A 27,246-nucleotide genomic window follows, 5' to 3' on the forward strand; every position below is an offset into this window, starting at 1 on the left:
GCTCAAGCAGTGTATTATTTTTCGCTTCTTGATAATTTGAATAATATCAGCTATTTCTTTCTTATCAAATTGAATTATTCTTCTGTGACTTGTTATAGATTTGAGTACAAACTAAATAGACATCATATAATAAACTTTTATAAAATATAAGGAAAGCCGTCGTAATCATAACACTGTTGAATATGTTAAAGGATATATGTATATAGAGTTAGGCTGGTATACTATTATTAGTACGGAGGCCTCCGTGCTACCAAGTTGTTTTTAATGATGTAAATTCCAAATCGACTATCGGCTCCATTAGACTTGATCTACACTTTTGAAAGTATTTGAAAAGTAAATTTTATAATTTTTCGACATCATTTACTTATCAAACGAGTAGTCTAAAAATAAACGGCTAAAAATAAAAATCTCATAAAAAATGATGATAGAAGGCTTGAATTTAAAATCAGAGTACTGATCTTACTCTAAATACTGAAATGTATTTTCTATAAAAATTTCATCAGATTTGAATTATTTTACACCGTTGAATTCACAAACGTATCACATCGACCATTAAAATTGTCAATTTTGAGATCTTTTTATCACTAACCAAATGATGTTGAAAAATTATGACATTTAGTTTTTCAATACTCTTAATAGTGTAGATCAAGTCTAACGGAACTGATCATCGATTTGGAAGCCGCATCATTAAAAATAATTTGATAGCACGGAGGTCTCCGTGGTACCAATATTATACCAGCCTATATATATATATATATATATATATAATTTGGAGCTCCTATGCTTTTAAAAGTACCAAGTTATTGGTGTTTACAGATTTTAGCCATTGGATTAAGAGATATACGATTAGGATGATGTGGGCCCTCTAAGGTTGAGTGGGTGGTTGGTTGAATAGTATAATCTAATGGTTGAAAATGATCCGAGGAATAGATCTAAAGGTAAACTTACAAGCACCAAGTGCTTGGTGCTTTTACAAGCTGGACTACTATATATATATATATATATATAATAATAATATATATATATATTATATATATATATATATATATATATATATATAGAATTATGCTGGAATACTATTAGTAGTAAAACACTCTTTTTGCTATTAAGTTTTTAACCCTTGAATGAAAAATTGTAAGGTTAGAATGATATTAGTCAGTTAAAGTTGAGTGGTCCTCCTAGGGTTGAGTGGTCCCTACTGGGTTATAATATTTAATCCAATAGTTAGAAATGATGAAAAGAGTTGATCCATAGGCTAAAAAACTGGTAGCAACAATGAAATTTTACTACTAATAGTAGCCCAGTCCAACTCTCTCTCTCTCTCTCTCTCTCTCTCTTTCTCTCTCTCTCTCTCTCTCTCTCTCTCTCTCTATATATATATATATATATATATATATATATATATATCAACTGTTCTTTTCTGGTTGATAACTTAGTCAGTTAATTCGCGATTAAAACGCGAATTATATGCGAATCTTTAAAAACACGAATTAAACGGCGTCTTCCTTATTTTTTCGAAAAGTTCAAAAAAATACGCGATTTCTTCGTCAAAAAAAAGTGTTCGCGAATTATTCGCGATTCGCGAATGATTCGGCCAAGAAAACGGCGCTCGCGGTTGCGGATTCGCGGCCGAGGGTCACGTCGTCGCCGCGTTCGTGGTTGTGGATTCGCGGCCGAGGGTCTCGTCATCGCCGCTCTCGTCGCCGAACTCTTCTGGGTCGTCCTCTTCCTCCTTCGCGGCCCTGGCCGGCGCCGGGAGCAAGATCTGCGGCGGCAGATGTCGTCTCTCCCGAGGAAAGGTGGAAGAGGAACAGTAAAAAAATATCAGAACTTTTGGAGGCTAATCATGCGCGGTCTCGTGGACCACATGAGAGGGAGGTCCAGTGGACCTCCCTCTCATTAATCATTATATATATATAGAGAGAGAGAGAGAGAGAGAGAGAGAGAGTGTGAGGCTATTATGCTTCTTGAAGCACAGAGCCTTCCGTGCTTCCAGGTCTTTTTCAGATGTTGCGATTTTCGAATCGTCGATCGGCTCCGTTAAACTTGATCTAGAGTATTTGAAGTACTTANATATATATATTTATTATAACTTTGAATATATTTAATCTATATAAAAAAAATTATAAAAAAAATATATATAGTATATTAATTATTATATATTTATTATATAGCCGAATTTTTGATTCCTAATTTTTTTATTGGTAAACGTATAATATCCGTATAAATCACGTATCCGAATAATTACCAAATCCGTTTTTTAACCGTATTTTTCAACAAATTTAAAAATTAAAAGACGAATTTTATCCGAATTATATCCGTACCGAATTTTTGCCGAATCCGAATTAACTAACTATGGTTGATACCTACGAACTTTCTTAGGAGAGCTCTCGTATTAAATTTCGAGAGCTCATTATCTTGTACTTTTGGAAAAAGAAATGCAAGAAAAGGCAAACAGTACTGTTAATTACCAATTGTTTAGGTGATTAAAGATAAAGTCTCTGGATATGTTTTCTAATCATGATTTGTGATGCAAATCGGGACTGTGTAGAAGAGACCTAGTTTTTCGGGCCGATTGGATTGGGCTGGAATGGGCCAATTACATTATTGATTGCAGCAACAATATGTTTCACAAACTTTTGAACTTTATCTTCTTCAGTAGTTAAATCAGCAGATATATCAAATATGGCATATTGCTTTGCATATATTGTTTTTTTTAAAAAAAAATTTCTAAGTAAGTTTTTTTTGTGAGTGTGTTTTGAAACTTTACAAGATGATCTATGGGACAAATCACCAGATATGGTAGGTTCATCAAGAGAAGGGCCAATTAATTAAGTTATTTGGCAAAACTTTAGAAGGTAATAATTGCCAAATTTTAGAAAGTTCTAAAGTTCAGAGGGTGCTTATACAAATACTACTTTAAGCAAATGTTAAGCTTTTTAGCAATTGTTTGCGCACTCTAGTTCACTTGTGCGTGTCGAACATAATAACAGAGGGTGTACGATTTACACTCACTTTGGGTTTGGCCCTATTTCACTCGGGCTTGGGCTCGACGAATGTTGGGCAACACGGAATAAATTCAAGCTCGACTCAATTTTCGAACATTGAGCTTATGTTAGCTTGCTATGTTAGGTTAATGCATTGGTATCTCTTATTTGACCCCCTAAAGTATCGCTGATACGCTAGCAGTGTTTCAGAACGCGTGAGTGAACTAATCAGCACGCACAACATGCGATTTGAAGTATATAATAATAAATGAAACTTGAGGGACATTTTTGAGGATACATGTAGCTGTTCCAAACAATTGCAACTTGCATAGTTGCAAGCTGTCCTTCTCAAATTGAGGAACCCTTTTGTTTAATTCTCTAATGACCACATAACATATATTTATCTTATCGAAGTACTCGAGCCAATCGCGTATTAAGATATCAGAGAAATGCTAAGTTTACAGCTAAAAAAATGTCATACTCTTTCAACCCCTTATTCTAAGGCTCCCTAAAATTTGCTCAACCCTTTTTTAAGTTCTTAATATATTAAAAAAATAGCAATAAAACTAATAAAAAAATTATTGGTTCGGCCCTTGAACGATGATGTTGCAGGATTAATAAGAACAGATGAAACATATTCTAGCAATTATATATAAGGAGAAAAAAAAACAGAGAACTAATAAATTTCAAATAACAGCTATAATCTTAAACTACTATGCACATCGCATTTTTGCCCTCAAACTATATCTGATGTATTTTAATCAAATCTTATTGCTTCTATTTTTATTCCCTAAAATAATGTAAATATAAAATGTTTCGTACTACGGTAAGGATTGTGCAAGAAATTTTTTTTTTTTTTTCATGCATAGCTTACTATTGATTAAAAATGTCAAGTCATTTTTCGGTAGGCTCGAGCAATAAATATTACAATGAAAAGTAATTGCAATCTTTCTAATAGCTCGAGAATCTAAAAACTTAGATTAGAGTGTGACACACAAAATAATTCGAAAACCACGATGTATAATGAATTTTTAAAATTTTTCGTTGTAGATTCGAATCTCAGAAAAAAAAAATTATGGAAAGAGTAATAAGAAAGCCAATCTCTCGATTCTTAAAATTATAAAGAGGTATATAAAAAATTATCTCAACTAATATACATTTTGATTTAATTATCTATATAGCCTTTGAAAATTTTGATCTTGCTACCTTACCTTTTAATTTATTTAACTTGAGTAATTTTTTAGCTTTAAAATTAAATACTTCCTTTAGCTTTACATACAAAATTAACATATTTTATGCAATTTATATGTAACTATATATCTATTAAGATAAATAATTACCTTAAATTTTATATCAAAAGAATCATCAAATGGCTTAAATCAAAGACATTTAAAAGTTAAACATGAAAATAAAAAATTTGAAATCACATGCAGTTTAATCAAAATGATCTATAGTTCACAAAATGCTCAGTATATTTTTATTTTGAAACCAAACTGACATTGACTGATTTAAATCAAACAAATTAAAAAATTAGATAGTAATATTAAAATTTTTAAAAATTAGATAATAGTAAAAAAAAATTATTCTTTTCCGTACGAGCAATAGAGGAGAGAGGTAGCATAGGTCCACTCACCTGTGCGATAGATTAGTTCAACTTTTTCCGAATCTCGTCGTGATGCGTGAGACTCCAACTTAACTTTTACTTGTTCGAGAAAAAGATTGCGTTATTTGAAAGTTATGAAAACTAAAAGATAAATTTATTACGCACATCAACAAATTACTCTCACGATACCAACTTCAATGCTACGTAGCGCATGTTAAATTATGATTACCCCATATGTAGAGTCAAACATCATTTACTCTCGCTCTTTATCCCATACTCTCTACGTACATCCCCATGAATGTGTTTATTATATTTTTTATTTTTTTCCCTTTGTAACTGCTATATCTGTAATCAAATCTAGTTTCTAATTCACTCACTAAGCGCTTGGTTTGAGCTATATTCCAAAATGGCAAAACTTTTGAGCTTGCTCTTGCTGCTGCTGCTTGCTTTTCTGGTGGCAGTTTCTGCATCTGTTTCTTTCCGAATAGAGTTAACCCATGTCGACGCCGGGGGCCATTTCAATAAGTCGGAGCTCCTGCGTCGGGCCGTGCTCCGGAGCAAGATACGGGCGGCAGCGTTACTGTCGAGGCCGGCAGTAGTGGTGCCCAAATCGACCGCGGGGGCGCCGATCATACCAGTCCGCCCGAGCGAGGGGGAGTTCCTCATGGACGTGGGGATCGGCACGCCCCCGCACCCGTTTTCTGGGATTCTTGATACCGGCAGCGACCTCATCTGGACTCAATGCAGCTCCTGCATTCTATGCATCGAGCAGCCGACGCCGTACTATGACCCCACGAAATCGTCCACCTCCTCCGCCGTCGCCTGCGCTGACCCGCTGTGCCAGGCGCTCCCCGGGCCACTGTGCTACCAAAACTCCTGCGTCTATTTCTACAGCTATGGCGACGCCGCCGCCACCGCCGGGTACCTCGCGGCGGAGACCCTCACCTTCGGAACCGCCAACGGTACAAAAGTTACTGTCCCCAGCATCGCTTTCGGGTGCGGGAGCCTCAACGAAGGCTCGCTGTCGAACGGGTCGGGTATGGTCGGGTTCGGGCGCGGGCCCTTATCGCTCGTCAACCAACTGCATGCGAAAAAGTTCTCTTACTGCTTCACTTCCTTTCTTGCATCAAATTCAAGCACTCTCTTTTTTGGCGCGCAAGCAAAACTCGCTAACAATACGAAATACGGGCCGGTGCAGAGCACGCCCTTCGTTATAAGCCCGGCTCAGCCATCGTTCTTCTTCGTAAACCTCACCGGCGTAACGGTCGGGGCCACTCGACTCCCGATACCGCCGTCGGTGTTTGCTCTGAACCCCGACGGCTCCGGAGGCGTGTTTATTGATTCCGGCACGTCGATCACGTACCTGCAGGATGCGGCGTACGCCTTAGTGAGGGAGGCGTTTCTTTCGCAGGTGAAGCTGCAGGCGGTGAACGACACCGCGATCGGGCTCGACGTGTGCTTTGCGCTCCCGTCGCCGCCGTTCGTGACCGCCGTGATCCCGAAGCTCGTGTTCCACTTCGGCGGCGGCGCCGACATGCAGCTGCCGCAGGAGAACTACATGGCGATCGATATCGCCACCGGGAACTTGTGCCTGGCGATGCTGGGGAGCAGTGATGGGTCGGTCATAGGGAATTTTCAGCAGCAGAATATGCAGATGCTCTATGATCTGGAGAATAACCTCTTGTCCTTTGTTCCTGCTCAGTGTGATCTCGTGTGATTTGGATCTTACGAAATTGCGGTAGTAGATTAATGCAGTTGTAGTCTTTTTGTTTATGTGGGCTTTATGAATTGGTGAGGAGAGTCTCTAGGGTTACTTTGGATTTTAATTTGCAGTTGACATGTAACATTAAGATAACAATTATTTAATAAACTGGGATTTTTGAATATATATTTGAATTCTTTGAGATGTATTATTCAGAAGGTCTATTTTGGGCCTGTAACATTGAAAAAGTTGTCCTATTTAGTTTCTTATAAGAATTTTAGAATATTATTATATTATATAATAATGCAAACTTTAGACCTTTGACTCCGCTATGTTTACTCTCTTTTTTGAAATCAGATATCAACTTCTAGATTGTGTTGTTTTTCCATATTTTTCTTTGCCCAGGAAAAAAGTTATTAAGGGGTGAAGCATAAAAATAATAATAATAATAATAAAACTATTCTTTTATTGGTGTTTTGTCCAAATCATCTGTTAAAACTCAGGATAACACATCACTCAGACTATGACTACATATCCTCAGTTGTGCATATTCCATATTATCCCAAAAGAATATTAGGAAAAAAAGAACAGAACACAAAAAAGAAAGATGCGATTAATTAATTAATTAATTAATTAAAGACTCATTAAACAAAATTTCAAAACTTTTAAATAATAAATCAATTTGAAATAATTAAGCTGTACTTCATAGGATGAAGCTTCCCCCAAATGCACATCAGCAGTAAATCTCACCAACAACCTGCCACTTCACAGTCCACCTCCTTTTTCTTCCCTCCGAAAATCCCATATAAAAAAGAGGGTAAAAAATTCATAAGAATTTTCTTCTTTTTTTAAAAAAAGAATTCTGTAATGTTTTTTCATGTCTTAACAACTATCTCAGACCTACTTATACTCTGAACATTAGACCATCTTCCTAGTGTTGGCCTCGTTTTGTTGTATCGTTCTCATCGCATTCGCCTTAAACTTCAAAGAGTACTCCTCCCTATCTGTGCTTTCTTTTTCAGATGCTTTCACAGTTGCGCACTCGAATCAATTAGTCACCAAGAAAGCACTTTAACTTTGTCATTAACTGGAAAATGAAGTGTAGTTAGAATAAAGCACTCCAAACAGCGCCATCTCCCTCGCCACACCGGGAATGTACATCCTTTATTCTATCTACTGAGTTGCAGATCCCACTGCAGCTCCAGTCGAACGAGGCGATGCAAACATTTCCTGCCTGTGATTTCCACTCACAATCTGCATAAAAATTTAAAGAACAAATGATAAGTATGATACTAAGAATAATTAATTACAATTTTATTCCCCGAAATTTTATCCCAGTTTCAATTACTTTCTCAGAGCATTTAATTCGGCGTTTCTGTCCCTAAACCCCTACTCTACCATCTAAAGCAACACCGTGTCTGCATCATTATCGAAAATGAAATCTCAAAACGCTTGCCCCGTTAGAGAGCCCTACCGATGATGTTTGCATGGCATACTTTTTTCCGGATGATAGGCTAATGGGAGGTTCATTGTTATGCAGGAAAAACTTCGAATAATAAATTTTTAAAATTGAAATCCCGATAATGTGATTGAAATCAGGTCAAATAAGCGAACCAACCTGGGGGAGTTCCACAGCACATGTTCCTCTCATCAATATGTTCGACTTCCAGCCCAATAAACCATGAACCTAAGGATACATCTTCATTCGCATATTTATGTAGTATAGGCCTGCAGATGGGATTAAGTTAATCAAAATCATTTTATATATATTAAGCACAAACAATATGTATCACCACTATCATAATCTTACTGGTTGATCGAGATGTAGGTGGCCAAATCCTTTGAGACAGCATATATCTGCCCCGTAGCATGGCGGAAGTACTTGTTTCCTTCCTCTCCAAATTTCCAATATTCAGGCTCATGGTACTTAACATTCCTATAGAAATCACAGAGAATTTCATATAAGTATATACTGTACATTACTGATGCGATAACACTCTGTAGGAAAAGTGGTAGAAATTTACTTATCAGAAAGAACTGGCCCAGACTTCATACAACCTATGTAGGTTCTTGGTTTCGATCTATGTCGAGCGAGAGTTGTAGCTAGCATGCCTGCATTATAATGGTTATAATGTCATCAAATAATATTCTTTCAACTTTCTCAAGAGGAACTATAACAGAAGAAACACCAAAATAGCACCTAGGTTCACGTGGACATCATCATCGACCTTGACATAAAATTCAGCATCCCATATGGCAACAGCTGTGGAGAAAAATATTTTCGTCTTTGCTGATAATTCATGGTACCCTTCAACATGGTCCTATAAGAATGAATTGATTGATAAGGGAAGAAAAGTTAGTAATTGCTTTATTTGTGAGAAGCACCGAGATGTGATTTAATTGAATGTTGTGAAGTAAAACACCATACCAGCCTAAGAAAGTCACGATGCTGAGCATCTTCAGAGTCTATAGCCTTGTCTAGGATACTATTTGATGTAGCACTGTAAAACAGCAGTGCAAGATTATGGGTTAGTCTTTCAGTAACAAGTCAAGCATTGCTTCTTTTATATGCCAATTGCATAGCCTAGCTACAGTGAAAAGAATGTGATAATAAGACAAACAAGCAACACATTTAACACTTCCACAAATGACCAAAAAAACGAAAAATGGAGCCTTTATGTCCTAATTGAAGGTTTACAAGATGAATCCCTCTCCAGAGTTAACCTCTATTTTGGCAAAATCTAGTCAGCAAACGATAGTAATAACAGAACAATGAGAGGGTTATTCAATCGCAATTAACTGAGTCAGCTACAATATTTCCCATCTCCCCTTAAAGCTCAACATTGAGCACTGCATCCTGTTAAAGAAATATCATTTCTCTTTTCATTCTCAGCCCATTCCAGAATACCTTGTAAGATAAAAGATCTAAAATGTTTAACATGTTGAATAGCAAATAATGTCGCAGTTTCAATCAAAGAACTGGTCGTAAGATCCATATGGACAAGCCATGTCCTAACCTCATGTATGCATGACATTGATTATTTGCACAATGATACCATTTTAGCATAGAATAAAAATGTACAGCAGCAATCCTCAGGAGGAATGTGATAAATTGATGACAGTTGAAATCACGAGTGATTTGTACACATGCCTCACACTCTAATACCATGCTATGAGTTGTGTTATTCTAAAGCTTCTTAGAGATGGTCCAAGAACAAAACATGCTGATGTGAAATACAAACTGAAGAATATATTATATTCCAAGTGAACTGATGAGCATAACTCGCATACGAGGTGGTCACCAGGAAAAAGGGAATGAATGAGAAAAGAAAAATAGAAAAAGCTAACTTGACGCTGAAGCACTGATAACGGCTAGTCGAACACTAGACAAAAACATAAAATAGACAAGGAACTCCTGTTAAGACAATGTATTTGCAGTGAAAATATATACATGGGAATTTGTGGCTATAGAATCTCCCAGGACTGAAGTTAGGAAAGTAATAGAATACATAGTAGACTACCTGTGGCCAATCATAAACCGAACGACGATTCCCTTCTGCTGTTCCAATTGCTGGAGTTTTTCACCTAATTGAATTGAAAACAAGTAACAAAAACAAATTAATTAATCTTAACAAAAGAACAGCAGGAAAGGCGTTGATTACAAAGATGAAAATATCTATTAGGTAGTTAGGAAGTAATGCTCTCTTATCATCTCCCAAACTAAAAATGTTATTGCTAGTGAATTTAAATTGTGCTTCTTTGGCCTGGCTTCTAGACCTGGAGAAGCAATAGCTACAATTTCAAGCTTCCGCTTTAGCTGCAGAGGAAGCTGATATTGAAAAACAGCTACTGCTTCTCTCAACAGCTTTACTAAATCATGACAACCATGAACAACAATCTCAATCTGCATAGAGACATCTACAGATTCCTTCAAGAGTTGAAGCAACTTCAGATATTATGGCAGTAACTAATAAAGAGCATCGCACATTTCAAGAACCGTGCAAGAACAGAGGTAAAGATCTAAAAGAAGAAAAATGAGCTCAAGTCATAATACAACTCAAAATTCATGAAGGCTGAATATGTTAGCGACTGTCAAGATGTGCATAAAAGCACACAATAATTACTCGATCACAAGAAAGTAACAGTATGCATAGGCAAAAGATCTCTGTCTAACAGTTTGGCCTGATGGTATTAAAGCATAAAAGTGAGAAGCTTGTACATAGATAAATATAAAAAGCCGCGCCAAACAAATAAACCATAGAATGAGGCATCTAGTAATAAATAACAAGTGAAGTGACTCTAAAAATGTGAATCAGAGAAAATAACTTCTGGTTGTACCATAGCATTCAATTAGCTGTGAAAGATGATGTTCGAAATGATGGCACAATATATTGGTCCCATATTTCATTAAACAAGCATCTAATCTACAATCTTCTAGGAAGCATTAAAGATCATGGTCTATTTACACAGAATAAAATTTAGATTTCAAGCAAGTCTCTGCTGAACTTTAAAGAACCGCATAATATCATTAATTACTCATCACCATAACTATCTCAATCTTTAAAACTGTGTCAAAGTAATTAAGCAGAATCTACAGATCCCCCTAAAGAATTCTGATATGTGAACTTCAGTTATTAGCAGTATAGCAAGTTTTAAATGCCACTTCATCTAGAGATATAGCAAGAATAAACAAAGATGACTGAATAAACAAATCTCCATATTTCAAAAGAGGGCTAACAAAATATAATACCTTGTGGTATCCAGGTCTCTCTAACGGAATCGCGCCTCTTCCTGCTACTGAACGCGGTATTGATCCCAATCACAACAAAAGCCTTCTTCCTCTGCTTATCAGGGGCTGAAGTCGACGGCGAACCGCCGCCGCCGCCAAGCAGCTCCTGCGAGCTCCGCTTGGCGGCCAGCTCCATCTGTAGGGTCGAGATGGTCTTATCCAAAGATCTGATAACATCATATTTACCAAGTTTAGTACAAGAACTAAAAGATCTCACAATTCTTCAAAGAACACGGATTAAGATTCATCAACTCACTGTATGGCCTCGTGGGTCCTCGTCACCTCCCCCATTATATCTTCATCTTTACCAAGCTTCTAAAATTCAAAGGAGATACCAATTTAGACGATACCAACATTAAAAAAAAATTAAATACTTGCATTTTAGAATCAAAACTAACCCTTTTGGTGGCGCAATCCTCGGAGATGATCTGCAGCTCCTGTTCTTGCCGCCGCCTGGTAACAATCTGATTATTGGAATCAGGCACATTCCAGAACCTGCCACTCAAAAAACCCCAAAAATCACGAATAATCCACGCAAAAAAGAAACACCAAATTGAATCAATCTCCCAAAATCAAGCAGAAGTTGCAATTTTTAGGCTAACCCAGATCCCAAATCTCTTACAGGACGACCAAAAACAGCAAAAGATCGATTTTTTTTTTTTTTTTTGCGTGTGCAAAAGAAACCAACCTATCTGTGAACAACATTCCGAGGCCGAAGCTGAAGACGCAGAGGATGAGTATCCATCTCGCCGAGATCTTCTTCTCGCTACTACTACTACTACTCCGTCCCTTCATCGATAACTGAGCTTCTTCCTCCCCTCTTCTTCGTTCCCCTTCCCCCTCTCCTCTCCTCTCCTCTCCTCTCCACTCCTCTCCTTCGTTGTCAAGGCGCGATCCGAGACCCCACCTTAAGCTTTAAGAAATGCGCGTAGACGCGCGAGGAGACGACGAGGAAGTTGATGAGGATGGCGAAGAGGAATACCAAAGTGCGTCAAAGGAGACGGCTTTTTTGGAAGGGGTGGGGTGAGGTGGTGGGACGGCTCGCGCTAGGGTTACCGCACCGGTCCAATTACCGCACAGCGTTGGGAGGAAGGAGGAGGCGGAGGAGAAGAGACCGAGGTATGGTGCGGTGGGGCCCCACTCTGGGTTGGTCCCACGCGGCGCGTGAAATGGTTCGTGCGAGGAGAGAGAGAGAGAGAGAGAGAGAGAGAGAGAGAGAGAGAGGGGAGGGTCGGCGACGCGGTTATGTAGTCTTAGGGAGAGGTTATATTTATTAATTAATTAATTAATACTAATTAATGGATCTTAAATTTTCTTCTTTTTTTTTTTTCTTCCTTTTGTTTGGTTGGAAACGCATTGCGTTACGCAGGTTTAATAATTGGGTGAGAAATTAGTGCTGTTTATTTATTTATTTATTATTATCTATTTTTCAGAGAGGTTTCGTGTAAAAATTTCTCTCTGCACCTGGTGCACAAGTACATGTCGTGCACACGTACAAAACTTTACAGAAGAGGTTTCAAAATTCAAATTTAGCTTGCTAATTATGTTTTATAGTATTCGAAAAATTATATATTTAAAGGTGTAGAGTTTGAATATCGGTGTCTTACCAATTGAATAATGGTTCTTTATATTTCGTTAATTTTTTAGACTACTTATATCTAGTTTGAAAATATTGATCATCAAATATGAATACAGACACAGTGTATGAGGTACAAAAAAATAAACCGGTTGCAGGCAATAATTTTAAAAATATTTGAATAATTAGTAGCAGTTTTTGACCTCTCAGGTAGGGACCGTAGGGTATAATAAATGTTTGAAAATTGGAGCTAGAAGTTTCGTGCAGTTCACGGTTATCGCTTATCAGGGTATAAATTTTCTATTTATCGAACATTTGAATACGGTTTCTTAGAAGTAAAGAGCTTTATAAAAGCAAAAAACATGTTGTAGTCATAGTTTTCATCTCAATGTCTTATTCAATATATGCATTTTTCATTGTCTCATTTAAGATAACTAGGCATGTCTTGAGATACTGAAAGAAACAGAAACTATTATTTTGATAATTCTCAGTACTTAGCTTGGATTAATCCAGATCCTGATGTCTCGGTGTACGAGATTATTATTTTACATAGTATATTTGTTTGTGCATTTATTTTGAGTTGGAAATGGGTTCCATGTACTATATATTATTAGTAGTATTGCACTTTTTAATTAATAGATCATTCAAACGAGAATGGTTGGTAGAGAAGTTTACTAAGGTCTCCTCAGGGGAATGTTCAAAATTTTGGTTTGACCGAGAATGTTCAAAGGTTGGGGTGACTCAATTAGCTGACCCATTATGTAAGCCTAATCATGGTGTTAAGTAGATATTCTACGGAATGAGAGTCATTAAGTATAAGCAAAAGTTCATAATAATTTGACATCTCTCATTTAAGTATTGATTTGAAGGATAAAAGTTGAGATTTAAAGCAATTTAGATTCAACCAATGGAAGGCAACCTTGAAATATTTTAATCAAATAAGATAAAAAAGAGTATGAAAGATTCAGATATGTCATACGTGCTGCTCACATGGCTATGGCTGTCGATGAACCCCATTTAACCTGAAAAAAAATCAAAGAAGTAAGAAGTAAATCCCCAGAACACAGCTGCTGTTTACATAGTTCCACAGAAGTTGTGGGATTCAAATCCCCAAAATCAGATCTGATAATCTGATAACTTATCATTACAGGAGAATAGGTACTGAATAATACTATATATTTGCACCCGTGACTATTTTAGTGCATATAAATAAAATATGAGATCAATTTACATTCATTCATGGGAGGGTGTGATGAATAGATCAAGGTGGGCACCACATCAATCACCTATAGAAATCACAGCTCCTGCACAAATTCTTTTACATATTATGTAAAATTTCGAGGTCCTTTCACACAGTTATTTTTCTCCCAAAAAATAATTTCTGAATTCTTGGGCTCAGGTCGCATTCAAAAGAGGTAGCAGTACCACATTACATGGCTTTACAGCAAACAGCTTAGGAGACTAGGACCAAGGAGAGAGAATGGCATTTAAGTTATATAAAGACAGATAAAAGATGACCCCTCTTAAAACAAGTTGATTAAAGGTTTATTTAATTTCTAGCGAACAAAGAAGAGAACAAGGGACACACATGCATAGCATCTTCCGCTCACAAGAAATAATAAAATTAATGAGCAAAGAACCAACATAAGGCAAGCACACATCCGACGAAGTTCCATTTGTCTGATTCGTAATGTCACTACTAATTTAGTTTTACAGCAACAAACAATATGACGAAAAACAAAAAGGAGTCTCTTAATTCACCATTCTATGGCATATTTTCCTATGATTGGACAACCTTGGCAATAATCCCACCAAACATAAAAGTTCATCCAAATTTTGGGTCCCTCGAAGCAAAATCTATCATCTCTAGGAGCAAAAACTACAAAACTTCAAATAAAATACGAAAACCAAAACAATAATTAAGTGAAAGCATTGCAATCCTTCATATCCACAAATACACAGGGCGATTATGTCGGAAACTATCTGCTAATCTACAATGGAGTTAAGATAGAGTTTCAAAGAAGCACTTTGCATGCTAAGTTATCAACACGGCACCTCTTTCATTTACAGAACAGCTATTCACGCTCATAAAGAAACGAAATGATAAAACAAATCACACGCTATAGTGATCACTTCATTTGTGCCCCTGACAAAGTTTATAATGGATTCACCTTTAAACTTCCATTTTGGCAACGAGAGAGAACCCTTCAATTCAATCTTCAGAATGGCAAGTCCAATATATCAACCCACTGCAAGAAGGATTGAAGTCCATGAATAAAAATATCCCCAAAGAGGGATGCATGAAAATATTGAAATTCATGTAGAAATACCTTATTAGCACAAAGACGCATTGCAGGACGCCAGCAACTCCAGTCCAAACAGAGGGACCCTTGTCTGTTAGTGCATCCTGTATTAATAAACCCACAGCCCCGGCTAAAGAGACAAAAGACACAACGTACGCCACAAAGAGCCAAAGCTTCACCCTGTGATTTCAAAGAATTTGCGTTACAACAAGATACAGGTTTAACAATATCTCTACACCAAAGCACAAGTTTAAAAATCAAAATATAGTCACACAAGCACACACACACACACACACACACACACGAATGGAGGCTAGTTTTCTCACATCCCGCTTCCCAGGGGTTCACCCATCATTGAGCCCATGGTTCAATTAACTGAGTATTCTAGACCTGATGACCTGCTGGGCCAAACCCACCGGCCCAAAATACTTGAGCCCGATTATTAGGTTTAGGCTACCCAATCTTATATACCCCACACTATGCCCTTGGCTATCCCATGTGGGACTATTCTCTAATCTGAAGTGTCACAGACTCCCCTGCTTTTACGCCCTCACGCCCTGACATTCTCCCTAGGCTCAATTACACACAACTCAAGATCGCCAAGCTCAATCACACACAGCCTAAGATCGCCAGGCAATGTGAAACTTTGTCTCACACTTCCGGCTAACTTCCGGCTAACTGACCTGCTGGGCCAAACCCACCGGCCCAAAATACTTGAGCCCGATTATTAGGTTTAGGCTACCCAATCTTATATACCCCACACTATGCCCTTGGCTATCCCATGTGGGACTATTCTCTAATCTGAAGTGTCACAGACTCCCCTGCTTTTACGCCCTGACGCCCTGACATTCTCCCTAGGCTCAATTACACACAACTCAAGATCGCCAAGCTCAATCACACACAGCCTAAGATCGCCAGGCAATGTGAAACTTTGTCTCACACTTCCGGCTAACTTCCGGCTAACCGACCTGCTCTGATACCGTAGTCACATCCCGCTTCCTAGGGGGTCACCTATTGTCGACCCCGGCAGCTCGATTAACTGGATATTTTAGACCTGAGAATCTGTTCAGCCAAATCAACCAGTCCAAAATACTTTAGCTCGGTTATGGGTGTCACAAGTTTAGCCTTAAAACTAGGAAAAAGGCAAGAATTACATTCTAAGCATGAAATATTTTGCACAAAAGTATTAAAGAACCGAAGCTGCTGTATGATGAATATCTTCCTGCCTGCCACATATATAATATCGTATGTTTCGTTCCATATGCAAGCTAATAAAGAAATATATTCCCCCCATCAATTTCATGAACACCAACAAACTCTGGTAAATCTCAAATTAAATATGAACATTCTGGTTTCAGGCATGCCACTCGGAAACTAGAGTCCAACTGAAACATCTCAGTATCGGATAAAAACAATATATCAAATCATACTGAAAGTTATCTTTCTATAGCTGTTTAGATTTCCCGCAATCCTTCTGCTCTTTTGTTTGAGATTTTTCAACTAAAATCCATGTGAGCCAGAAACTGCATAAACAAAACATAGTGTCTGAGGCAGAAAACACCACCAACTATTTAAACCTCTGATGAACTGCCCAAATTCTGGCAAACCTGCAAAAACCAGGACATTCTAACAGAGGCTGAACAGAAATGCAAACTAATTAAAACCCACCCTCCACTATGGGAAAACCCTTTTTACTTTTGAAACTATCGAGCAAAATAGTCGTCTCACCTTTCTTCTCATCTGCTGGGACAGCCATTACAAGGTCAAAGGCACAGAAGTAAACTTCAATCAAGTAACCAAATTCCCTAATGCAGCATTTCTAATGCTCAAATCCCAAGTTCCAAATTTGTGCACATACAAATGCATTCACAGTTGTTGCTGCTTTGCACGATAAAATTCCGATACCTCAGACACAGGATGGTCCACATGGGCCAGATAAAATCCATTATGCACCACATAACAGGAATTCCAAGTTTACCAAGTAAACAGGACTAGGAAGCAAGGACAATAGACAAGTCACTGACTTAGTAACAAGGCAAAAACCAAATAGTTACCAAGGGACCATAATTTGTTCACTTCCTGCACTTTAGGGGATTAACCCCTAAGCACAAGGCGGAGTCCACCGACGCCATCAAAATACAGTATCCTGTATGCAGCAATTTTCTACAATATGAGATAAAATAGATAATACCGGCACTTTGTGCTAAGTCAGTAGCAATTCTACAACAGTGAACGGAAGGGCCAGAAAACAACAGATTGAATCATCACTCATCATTCATGCCTTTTCAAGTACATGGGATGAGATATAAAGCAACTAAAGGTTCTAATAAACGTAAAGCAATGTCATCATGTAGCCTAAGCAACCCTTGGCAATAGACCATCTCACCACCAGCCAATAGTTAGGTGGTAATTCTGGCATCAGAAAACTAAGCTAAAAATAAAATACTAAGAATTATTAATACTATTACGTCCAAATGCTCGGGAACAATTCATCTTATGGTTGTGAAACAGAACCAAATTCCATTAAAATATCTAGTAGAGTTATTAGCACATTAAATTTTGACACCATAAAAAGTTTCATCCCATATGTCCAAGTATCAAAAACAATCACCTTCGAAGAATTGCTAAATATTTAGGCATTCAGGTAACATGAGACCTATACTGGCTAAAATTAATCATAATTGGTATGGAAAGACCGATTAAAAAGCACAAAAAAAAAGAGAACTTCTCCCATTGAGTCTGCTCTCTATCACATAGAAAGGAAATCATATTGTTCTGGGACAAACGCCAATAAAAAGGTCTTCTTACCTCAAATCCATTACTCTCAATGTCCTTTGCTACAACAAATCTGGAGCATAAAAATATCAAATAACATCACAATAGTCACATAGGCATTCTTAGCAGTTCGATCAGCTGTGAAATCAGCTTGCTGCAACAGTTCTAAGCAGTACTTAACAATACTCCAGCATGTTGGCACTATATCAACATTAATCATCCAATTGCAAAAAGAATAAAATCAGATGATGAAAAAGATATTCTTTTTTTTTTTGAGAGATAGGTAGCACGCTACCCGCTTCGTTTATTTCATTTAGAAATAAACTTAGCTGAATCAACTAGGATTCGAACTTGGGTCTCGGGTACCAACCACCAAGCCCTTTTGCCACTTGCGCTGGGGACGGTCGGTATGTTAAAGATATTCTGGAACAAGTTTAGCAACACAAATCATCCAAAATATTCTTTCAACCTAGTCGAGCAGCAACTTGAACCCATTAATCGAATCATTCATATGACTTACTTGCCATAGTGTAGCACTTCCATTCCCCTTATGTTGATTTCATGCTTGTTGTTTACACACGCTAAACAACTTCATATTACTCTTGTTCCCCTAATGTTGCCTTCATGTTTCATTACCCGCCTTAAACAATTCTGTATTACTTAGTGGCAAAACCAGATGGCCTCTTTCCCACAGGAACATCCACACAACAATAAAGAGGACTTTTTTTTTCTTCAGGTCTCAAGTCCAGGATAGCCCAGCTGTGCCAGGGAAAAGAATAGAAGAAGCAGCTGACTCTGTTGAGCAATGCATTACATTTTGATGGTCCTCCCTCCAGTTCATGGTTCGAGCCGGGTGGCATTACAAAGCTTTTGTTGTAATGCTTTTGGTATATTGCCAACAGTTATAGCATAGCAAGCAACAAGAAAGAGCACACAAATTTTCAAGTAGATGAGATCAGTCCAGTGGTGTCAGCTGGAGATGGGCTAGTACATGAAGAACATAAGCCAGATGACGAAACAGGGAGACCTAGGATTATGCGCAGGTGTGAACACACATGCGGGTCTCAACGATTGACGTGAGGGTGAAAGCTCCTTAACGAGCAAGATTTGAGGCTCTAAACAAGACCTCTAAGAGAACGGAAATTCATTCCCTCTCACTAATGGGGCAAGTTGTCAGGTTTCCCACAAGCTATAGGTGGGGTCAAAAGAAGCAAGGACACCTATCGGTGCTATCGATCGGAATAGCATCTATTTGCCTAGCGACCTACCTAAACCAGAGGCCCACCGCTACGCCTAACAAACACACCAACACACCGACCCACCAAGAAGAGGGATACCCTCAAATTGAATTCCTTCCTGCTCCTGTGGCTCAGACCCGCGGCTTGCTCACAGCGTGGTACATTGCGGCTGGTTTCAACAGACGTCATAATGAATCTGGTTCCCCTGATGCTCGTCGCTTTCATTTGTTCGCAATCCCTGAGTGGAGGTAGTAGTAAAGCAAGTGGTTTCCTCCTTTTGTGAAATCTTTTTACTTTATTTATGCACTCAAATCCAATCCATCAGGGAAAGGAAGAAAAGAAATTGAAGGGAGAACTTCTCTATACAGCTTTCTTCGTGGGAAGGAGGGTCATATGCCCCAAGGGCAGTCGCAGCTTCACCAGGACAAGGCGATGGTATATGAAACCACTGAAAATGGCCTTTCAAAGCCTCACTTGTACTTCCTGTCCTCCCTTATCTTGATTTTCTTTTCTTTACTTGTTACTTGGATTGAAAAGCGTTTTAAAATTACTCCTTTTAGCTAATTAACAAGGATCAGAATTTCTTCGGGAAAAAAAAGGCAACATCTACATTTGCATCCTATCTGATCACTTCAAGAGATTCGGAGCTGCCGAAACACCCAATTCAGATAGTGAAAAGCACAAAGCAATCAAATGCACAAATTCTCCAATCTAAATCAAAAGAGCAAATTCAGAAATTGAATCAAAAGAATCAAACCTCCACTCCGTATCATCATAGGGGGAGTAGGAACCGTAGCTAACATCGTCCCTGCTGACGCAATTGAACATGAGCGCCGCGAGAGAGGCGAAGATCCCTGCGAATTACACACTTAGAAACCCTAATAGTACGAAATACACATTGGGGAATCCTCAGATTAGAAGGGGGAAAGGAGGAGATTACCCGGGAGGTAGTGGAGGAAGGAGACCTTAACGGCGCTACACACGACTGCGTCGACCCAGAACCACCACCCGGCGCCGAACACGGCGCCGGCGATGCCGGGGCCCATGATCTCCCACATCAGCGAGAGGTTGTTGTCCATGGCGTCGTCGTCGTCGTCGTCGTCGTCGTCGTCGTCGACGGCGTCGTCTTCTTCCTTTCGACTCCCCTTTCTCTCTCTCTTTCTCTCTTACTCGTTCGTCTCTGTTGATTAGGAGCGGAGTCGATGGAAATCGACGAGAAAACGCAAGCGAGAATCTAAAGATTTTTTAAAAAATATTTTTTTTATTTAAATATATATAGAAAAGCTAGAGAGTTTTATTGTCGAACTGTTAGTGTGTTGACAATCAGGCCCAAAACATTTAATGGGCTTTAGCCCGATATTGGCTCCAAACAAACCAAAATCAAAATAAAATGGTAAAATGTTCTAAGTAGGTTTTGTATGCTATTAGAAGAACGGAGATCTCTGTGCTTTTAAGTCGTTTTCGATGATAGAGTTTTCGAATCGGCGATCGGCTCCGTTAGACTTGATCTAGTACATTTGAACTATCTATAAAATAAATTTTGCGCTTTTTTGATATTATCTACCTAGCGATCGAAAGGGTTTAAAATCAATAATTTGTAATGGTTGATGTATACCGTTTACAAGTTTAATGGTGTAGTAGTTTTCAAATCAAACGCAATTTAAATAGAAAATTTTTTATACTATATACGACAAAATTAATATCTCTAATCGAAAATTTTAGTACTACATCATAACTTTTTGTGAGATTTTTATTTTCAACGGTTGATTTTGAGTCATTTCAATCACTAGATAAATGATATCAAAAAATCGCAAAAATTATTTTCTAGATAGTTCAAATAAGCTAGATCAAGTTTAATAAAGTTGATCGTCAATTTGGAAGTTTCATAGTAAAAAACGGTTTAGAAGCACGGAAGCCTTCGTGCTTCTGTTAGCATACAAAACCTACTCAAATCTTTTAATATATTTAGTTAGAATAATAATATATATTATATATTATATATTATTGTCTTCTCTCTTTAACTGGGATGGAAAAAGTTTAGTTATCCAAATATAATTAAAATAAAAATTAAATTAAATTATAAAAATTAAATTTAGATTTAAAACTAAATTCTTAGCTCAATAAAGAATTAATTATCTAATTTAAATTCAAAATAAAACTTAAATATTCAAAATTTGCATCAAATGTTTGAAATGATAAGCCAAAATTGTAAATATAAATATTTCTAAAATTATAAATTGAGTTTGCCATTCAAAGTATTTACAATTTTATTCAAATTCAAACTTAAAATTATTTAAATTTTAAATATATAAATTTGAATTCAAATTTAAATTCATAGATCAAATTCAAAATACTTTGATTAAATTTAAATTTAAATTTAAATTTAATTAAAAATCTGTAATAAAAAGTTTAATTTTTGATTTAAACTCATATTTTAATTAAAAATAAAGGTAAAAATTTAAATTTAATTTCAAATTAAAATATAAAAATAATTAAGATATTTTCAAAACAAATATTCGTTTCACCCAAAATGGAAAAAAAGTGTGTTTGGAAGATTGTCATTCCACACATAGACGAAATCATTCATTCCTATTTCGATTTCTTAGTGAAGAAAAGGACGAAATAAATACGCTCATAATATAAGAGTAAAATTTACATCTTAGACTTTGTAGTGCTAGAATTTAGCCATTTGTCTTATTTATTCTTTTTTAAGTTTTACTAAAATTTTTTAAAACTTTTGTAGACACTTGAATGCTAAGGGTGCGAAAGATACATCTTATATGGAATGTACAACAGTATAAGACTATAAGTAGCATTTTTCATTAAAAAACTGAAGTTTGATCTAACCTAAACCTGATATTTCCATGTTTATTTAGATCCACTCTCGATAGTAAATATTATATAATAATATTTAGTAAGTACTATCATACTATGTAATTTGCTATGTATGCTAATATACTAATGCGTGCACATAGATTCATACATTTAAGGAGGTGGAGTTTTGGATCCATAGAAAATTTTATGGATTTTAAAATTATATAAATGGTGAATAAAATAATCTCATGCGCGGACTCTTTTTTTTTTTTTAATTCCCTCTTATTTTAGTGGTTGGGTCGAGTTTCGGCCTGATTTTGATGAGCTAAGATAAGCGCTAAATTATTTGAGGCCTAAACTTTAAAATCTGATCTTAACCCAAGTCTTAATTTTGATTAGCCAAAATCTAGCACAAACAGTAAACTGAGTTAAAAAAAAAGGTAAATTTTAAATATCATTCATGTTATTTCGTTTTTTTTTCTTTAATATTCTATAGTTTAAAGTGTATCAATTTAATGCCCTATTATTTTTTTTTATTTTTTTGTTGGCCCCTTTGTTAATATTTCGTTAAATTATATAAAAAAAAAATTTCAGATATCGCATTTATAGTTTATTTAATATTCACTTTAGTACTTTTTAATTTTAAATTTATTATTAATTTAACGAAAAAAATTAATAGGGGGGTCAACAAAAAGAGGAAAAATAAAAAGACATGGCATGAAGGTGATAATACACTTTAAATAAGAGTATATTAAAATAAAAAAATGCAAAATTAAAAAAGGTGACATTTAAAGTTTTCTCAATTAAAAATAAATGAAGAGCACGAACCGTTACAAATACACAATGGTTGATAAAATTTGCATTTTTTTATTTTAATATACTCTTATTTAAAGTGTATTATCACCTTCATGCCATGTCTTTTTATTNAGTCAACACAGCATAATTACTCTCTCGCCCCTCCGCGCGCTCCGTCTCCTTCACCACCACTCTCCCGTCCTCCTCCTCCTCTCTCCCCTCCAATCTCGATCCAACGCAAACCCTAACGAGGTAACGAGAAACATGTCCTCCGAGGGCCCCAACTCCAACTCCCTCGACGTCGACCCCAAATCCCCCGACAAGTCCCCAAACCCTAGGCCCAAGAAGCGGCGAACCTCCAAATTCTCTAAACCCAAGTCCCGCAACCGCCCCAAACCCTCGCTCTCCTCCGCCCTCGTACCCTTCTCCGCCGCATCGATGGCGGCGGCGGCGGCGCCGGCGAGGAAGAGCGACCGCAAGCGGAAGCCCCGGGAGTTCCCCGACGCGGCGGGGGAGCGCTCGGCGGCCGCGGCGCTGAAGCCGTGGACGGAGGCCGACGAGGTGGCGCTCCTCACGGGCGCCGCCGCGTTCCGCGCCCGCACGGGCTCCGTCCCGCGGCTCCCCGTCATGGGCGAGTTCTTCGACTCCGTCAAGGGCTCGCTGAGCCCCCACCTCAACCGCGACAGGGTCTACTACAAGCTCAAGCGCCTCAAGAGCAAGTTCCTCCACACCACCGCCGACCCCCGCGGCGGCCCCCACGAGCACCTCGTCCACGACCTCTGCGCCGAGATCTGGGGCGCGGAGGCGGAGGAGGGCGGGGACGACGCGCCCGAAGGGGACGGCCCCGCGGAGGCGAGCGATTGGGCGGAGGAGGAAGACGCCGACGACGGGGCTGATGCGTTCCCGTTCTTAAAGGAAGCGTTGGGCGATTATTGGAGGAGCAACGGGTGCTTCTTGTCGGGGTCGTCGCTCCGCAAGGGTTTGAAGCGGGCCGATCCGTCGGAGGCGAAGGTGATGGACGTTAAGTGGAGGAAGCAGTGCGAGGCTGAGCTGAGGTTGCAAATGAGGCAGCTCGAAATCTCTAAGGAGATCTACGCGTTGCTGATTGAAACCATGAAGAGATCGTAGTTTCGGATCTTCTTCAGGTAACCAACCGTAAGGACCCTCCTTTGGTGTGTGTCATCTAATCTAGCATTCTCTGCTTGTTTGATTAACCCGCATTTGGTATGAAAAGGTGTTTACAAAGCGAGTGACAAGGATTAAGCAACTCAATTTTTTCAGTATATGTTAGATCACGGTAGATACGGCACCGATTATCCTGCATATCAAGAATAATTGAGCTCCTCGAGCAGTGAACTACTAATTGCAATTGCTAGAAAACCCATAGCAGTAAAACCATATTACTTATTCCGACGTTCAAATAGCACCTACTGCGCAACAGCAAATGTGGTTCTTGTCCTCATTTTAACATATAGTTTAGCTTGTCTTAGCCAAGGATTGCTATGCCGGTCATCATAGTGAGAACATGTTGCACACCGATGGGGGGCTCTGATGCAAGAGCATAGCTAGTTCAACGAGACTAACAACAATAGCAGTGGTATATAGATGAGCGTAATTTGACCCTCTAAATTATGCTCGAAATGTTCGAGTTCCCAGATGGTAATAATTGGCTCGAAGAAGGCTTAGATTCTGAGTATTGGTTCAAATAGGTGGAAAGTGGCTTATAGGGGTCGATATTGTTCAATTTCTAACGGTATTTCTTTAATTGTTGCCAATCTCTTTTATGCACAACATCATGAAAGGTGGATTTTTCTCTGTTTTAAAGGTACCATAAAGCACAAAGGCTTTTTTGACAAGGTTTTGTAAACAAAGTCTATTATTATTATTTGAATTCTGTATATTTCTTCTTTAGCATTTTGGAAAAGTTTCAAGGATTCTCAAGTAACATTATCTACGAGAGTACAAGGTGGAACTCTATGATGAAATAAGAACTAAAGCAATAATTTGCTATTGACAAATCAAAATTAGAAGCTGTTTGAAAGCACTTTTAGTTTTGAGGCTAAACTATGGTGAATGCCATTCTAATAAATGCATCTTGAGCAATACTTATTTGTAATTTATTAAAGTACATCAGAGGACATCTATTCATGATGATATTAATGCTGTTTTGGGAGTTTAATATCTAAGCATTTGTTCGACAAGCAATTAAAGAATTCCACTATGTTTGGTACAGTTCTTTATGTTCATCATCAAATTTATAAACTGGTATACTTAGTAGTTTGGATAGACCTCTTAAATAATAATCTGCAAGAATACAGCTGAGTTGTTGAATAGAAAGTTAAAGCGATTATTCTCTACCTAATATTTTGTTGCCTGTCCAATTATTTGTATAGAAAATTTTGATCTATTAGGAATTATTTCGAATTCATGTAGATAGATATTTTTTCCTTGAAAAGTAGTTGAAGAGATTATTTTCTCTATTGCAAGGAATTTTAGGTTAAATAATTTCTATCCAACAGTAGCATTGTTTTCACCTTAGTTTTAGGTTAAATAATTTCTATCCAACAGTCACATTGTTTTCACCTTTTGCATAAGTAACAGATTGAGTTATTTTCATCTGTTCATCCTTTTTAATTTTGTAAAGAGCTGCATATGTTCAATTCTGCAGTTGTTAATTTTGTTTCACTGGATTGAAATTTTTTTCATGTTGTTATCATGCTGTTATTTTCTTTTAGCAGCTCCCTTCATAACAAAAGATCTACCTCGTAGTATTTTACCAATTTTGACGCAACAGGTCCGGCTGGCCAGCATATGTTAACCGATCGACAAATTGTAGCAGATCAGCATCTTCTCGCCCCTCCTGTTGACGCGACTATGATTGAAGCGCATGCTAGAATGCTCTACATTATGTAGATTAAGTTAATGTTTCTGTAAATACATCTGAATGATTTAGGTGGAACCTTTTGATTATGTCACTAACATTGGTTCATCAAGATGCTTTTGTCTCGCGATATTCTGTTCTTCTCTGTACTTTGCTTTTGCACAGATGCAGTCGCAAATGGGCATCCACAGCCATGAGTCTTATTACTTGTATATACTTCGCTTGATTTCCGTTGCTATTTTGTTTGATTTCCATGATTTCTTAGCCTGGTCGTCGTCAAAATTTAGTTCTCATGTTATTGTTCTTATGGTAGGATTTTATGTTCGTGATATTATCACAATTCCATTGTATAAACAATAATAATTGGGAAATTCTATTTATACACTCAAAAAAGAGGTGTAGATCATACTTCTCCATCCTGTTGTTCACAAAAATTCTAACGGGTTGTTATAAAAAAGAAAATTAATGTGATAAATAGAAGAATGATGATATTTGGATGAAAAATATGTAACATATATATTTTATTTTGGAGGTGTATTTTTAGTAGAGCTCATAATAACAGGTATTATATCTCTGTAGAGAGTCGATTTGAAGCTGTATTTGTTCTCCTTTTGGAAAAGTTGTAAGGCTCTATAATCTTGCATGCAACAACCTTATAATGGAAGGCTAGTTGAAGGATTGATAGATACTCGTGGATCCAAATCTAATTGCTAAAGAGAGGTTCAGTCCCTATCATTTTTGGGGGGTAAAAATATACCGAATTTATCTGAATTATTAATAATTCAATAATTCTGAATTGATTATTTAATTTTTTAAAATTTTGATTTTGTTATCTAAAATTTTCAATTTATTTGATTTGAGTCGGTCAACGATATTATAATTTTAAAATTAATTTAATTATTTACTTTAATAAATCTGTAATTGTAGGAGTTTCACCATGTATACTAACTAAATTTATATAGATTTATGGCGCATTCAAATTTTAAAGTTTGACATCGACTAATTCAAATTAAACAAATTGGAGAATTAGATGGTAAAATAAGAAATTTAAGAGGTCGTATAAGGGATTCAAAATAATCTATACTTCGCGTTAAGCTGATATGTTTTAACCATTTTCTTTCTTAACTAAAGGAGAGGTAATCTTGCTATGAACCTTGTAGGCTTGATAGCACTTCAAAATTTAGACCGTTGTAGTCTAAAAAGAAGTCACGAGGGTCGAACTCTTATTTTTAAGACTCCACTTCCCCCAAACCTATTGTTTTAGTTACAACTATTAGATTAACTAGTGATCACTTTAAAACTATCTACTGCGAAGACCAAAATTGTTTCTCCCGACTCTAAATAGTCAAAATTGTCAAAAACAAACAAGGAAAAAAGGACTGCTTTAGAATTGTGTAGTACAACGTGGGTTCTTCGTACATTTTGATACCTCTATCATGCGGGCTAATCACACATTATGATATTAATGGTGAGAGAGGAAATTTTTTTTTTTCAAAGTTTATAATTTACTAAATAACTTTGCAAAAATTTTAGGCCAATTTGCATAAAAAATTTACTTATTTTGGACTTTTGCAAAATCAAGCCACCTTTTTTAGTTTTGCAGATTCGGTCCGCATTTTTCGCCGCCTGACCAAAATGCCCTCTGTATATAATAGCCTCCCGCGTATTTCTTGACATACGAATACTATCCTGCCCTACGGTCTGACGCTCATTAAATGCGCCGCTTCCGCCTTACGCAATCTCGCTCATTTATTAAAACCCGGACCACATCCGCCGCCCTATT

The 27,246-nt window shown here is 37.4% G+C and overlaps 4 protein-coding genes across 7 annotated transcripts; 2 read left to right on the forward strand and 2 right to left on the reverse strand.

The window, feature by feature from the left end:
* Positions 4,855–6,476, forward strand: LOC109726769 (aspartic proteinase nepenthesin-1-like). The gene has a single exon (XM_020256564.1). The coding sequence runs from the start codon at positions 4,997–4,999 to the stop codon at positions 6,305–6,307; it is 1,311 nt and encodes a 436-aa protein (XP_020112153.1). The 5' UTR covers positions 4,855–4,996; the 3' UTR covers positions 6,308–6,476.
* LOC109726779 (beta-1,3-galactosyltransferase 7-like) lies at positions 6,937–12,242 on the reverse strand. The gene is made up of 11 exons (XM_020256574.1): positions 11,770–12,242; positions 11,480–11,576; positions 11,338–11,396; positions 11,043–11,248; positions 9,814–9,877; positions 8,721–8,793; positions 8,493–8,613; positions 8,317–8,404; positions 8,103–8,228; positions 7,911–8,020; positions 6,937–7,546 (listed from the first exon to the last, which is right to left on the reverse strand). The coding sequence occupies exons 1-11, from the start codon at positions 11,874–11,876 to the stop codon at positions 7,398–7,400; spliced, it is 1,200 nt and encodes a 399-aa protein (XP_020112163.1). The 5' UTR covers positions 11,877–12,242; the 3' UTR covers positions 6,937–7,397.
* On the reverse strand, positions 13,520–20,207 carry LOC109726787 (transmembrane protein 50 homolog). 2 transcript variants are annotated; one of them, XM_020256583.1, is made up of 5 exons: positions 19,914–20,207; positions 19,731–19,827; positions 14,988–15,140; positions 14,829–14,906; positions 13,520–13,679 (listed from the first exon to the last, which is right to left on the reverse strand). In XM_020256583.1, exons 1-4 carry the CDS (start codon positions 20,050–20,052, stop codon positions 14,870–14,872), a joined length of 426 nt encoding a protein of 141 aa, XP_020112172.1. In that variant the 5' UTR covers positions 20,053–20,207; the 3' UTR covers positions 13,520–13,679; positions 14,829–14,869. The 2 variants fall into 2 exon arrangements, with proteins under 2 accessions (XP_020112172.1, XP_020112167.1); XM_020256578.1 differs by lacking the exon at positions 13,520–13,679 and having other exon boundaries at positions 14,546–14,906.
* On the forward strand, positions 22,721–25,717 carry LOC109706887 (GLABROUS1 enhancer-binding protein-like 2). Of its 3 annotated transcripts, none has more exons than XM_020227906.1 (2): positions 22,721–23,737; positions 25,377–25,717. In XM_020227906.1, exon 1 carries the CDS (start codon positions 22,847–22,849, stop codon positions 23,708–23,710), a length of 864 nt encoding a protein of 287 aa, XP_020083495.1. In that variant the 5' UTR covers positions 22,721–22,846; the 3' UTR covers positions 23,711–23,737; positions 25,377–25,717. The 3 variants fall into 3 exon arrangements, with proteins under 3 accessions (XP_020083495.1, XP_020083496.1, XP_020083494.1); XM_020227907.1 differs by having other exon boundaries at positions 22,721–23,727; positions 25,321–25,717; XM_020227905.1 differs by having other exon boundaries at positions 22,721–23,727.

The sequence above is a fragment of the Ananas comosus genome, linkage group 2 (genome assembly GCF_001540865.1).
Source record: "Ananas comosus cultivar F153 linkage group 2, ASM154086v1, whole genome shotgun sequence".
NCBI classification, from domain to species: Eukaryota; Viridiplantae; Streptophyta; class Magnoliopsida; order Poales; family Bromeliaceae; genus Ananas; species Ananas comosus.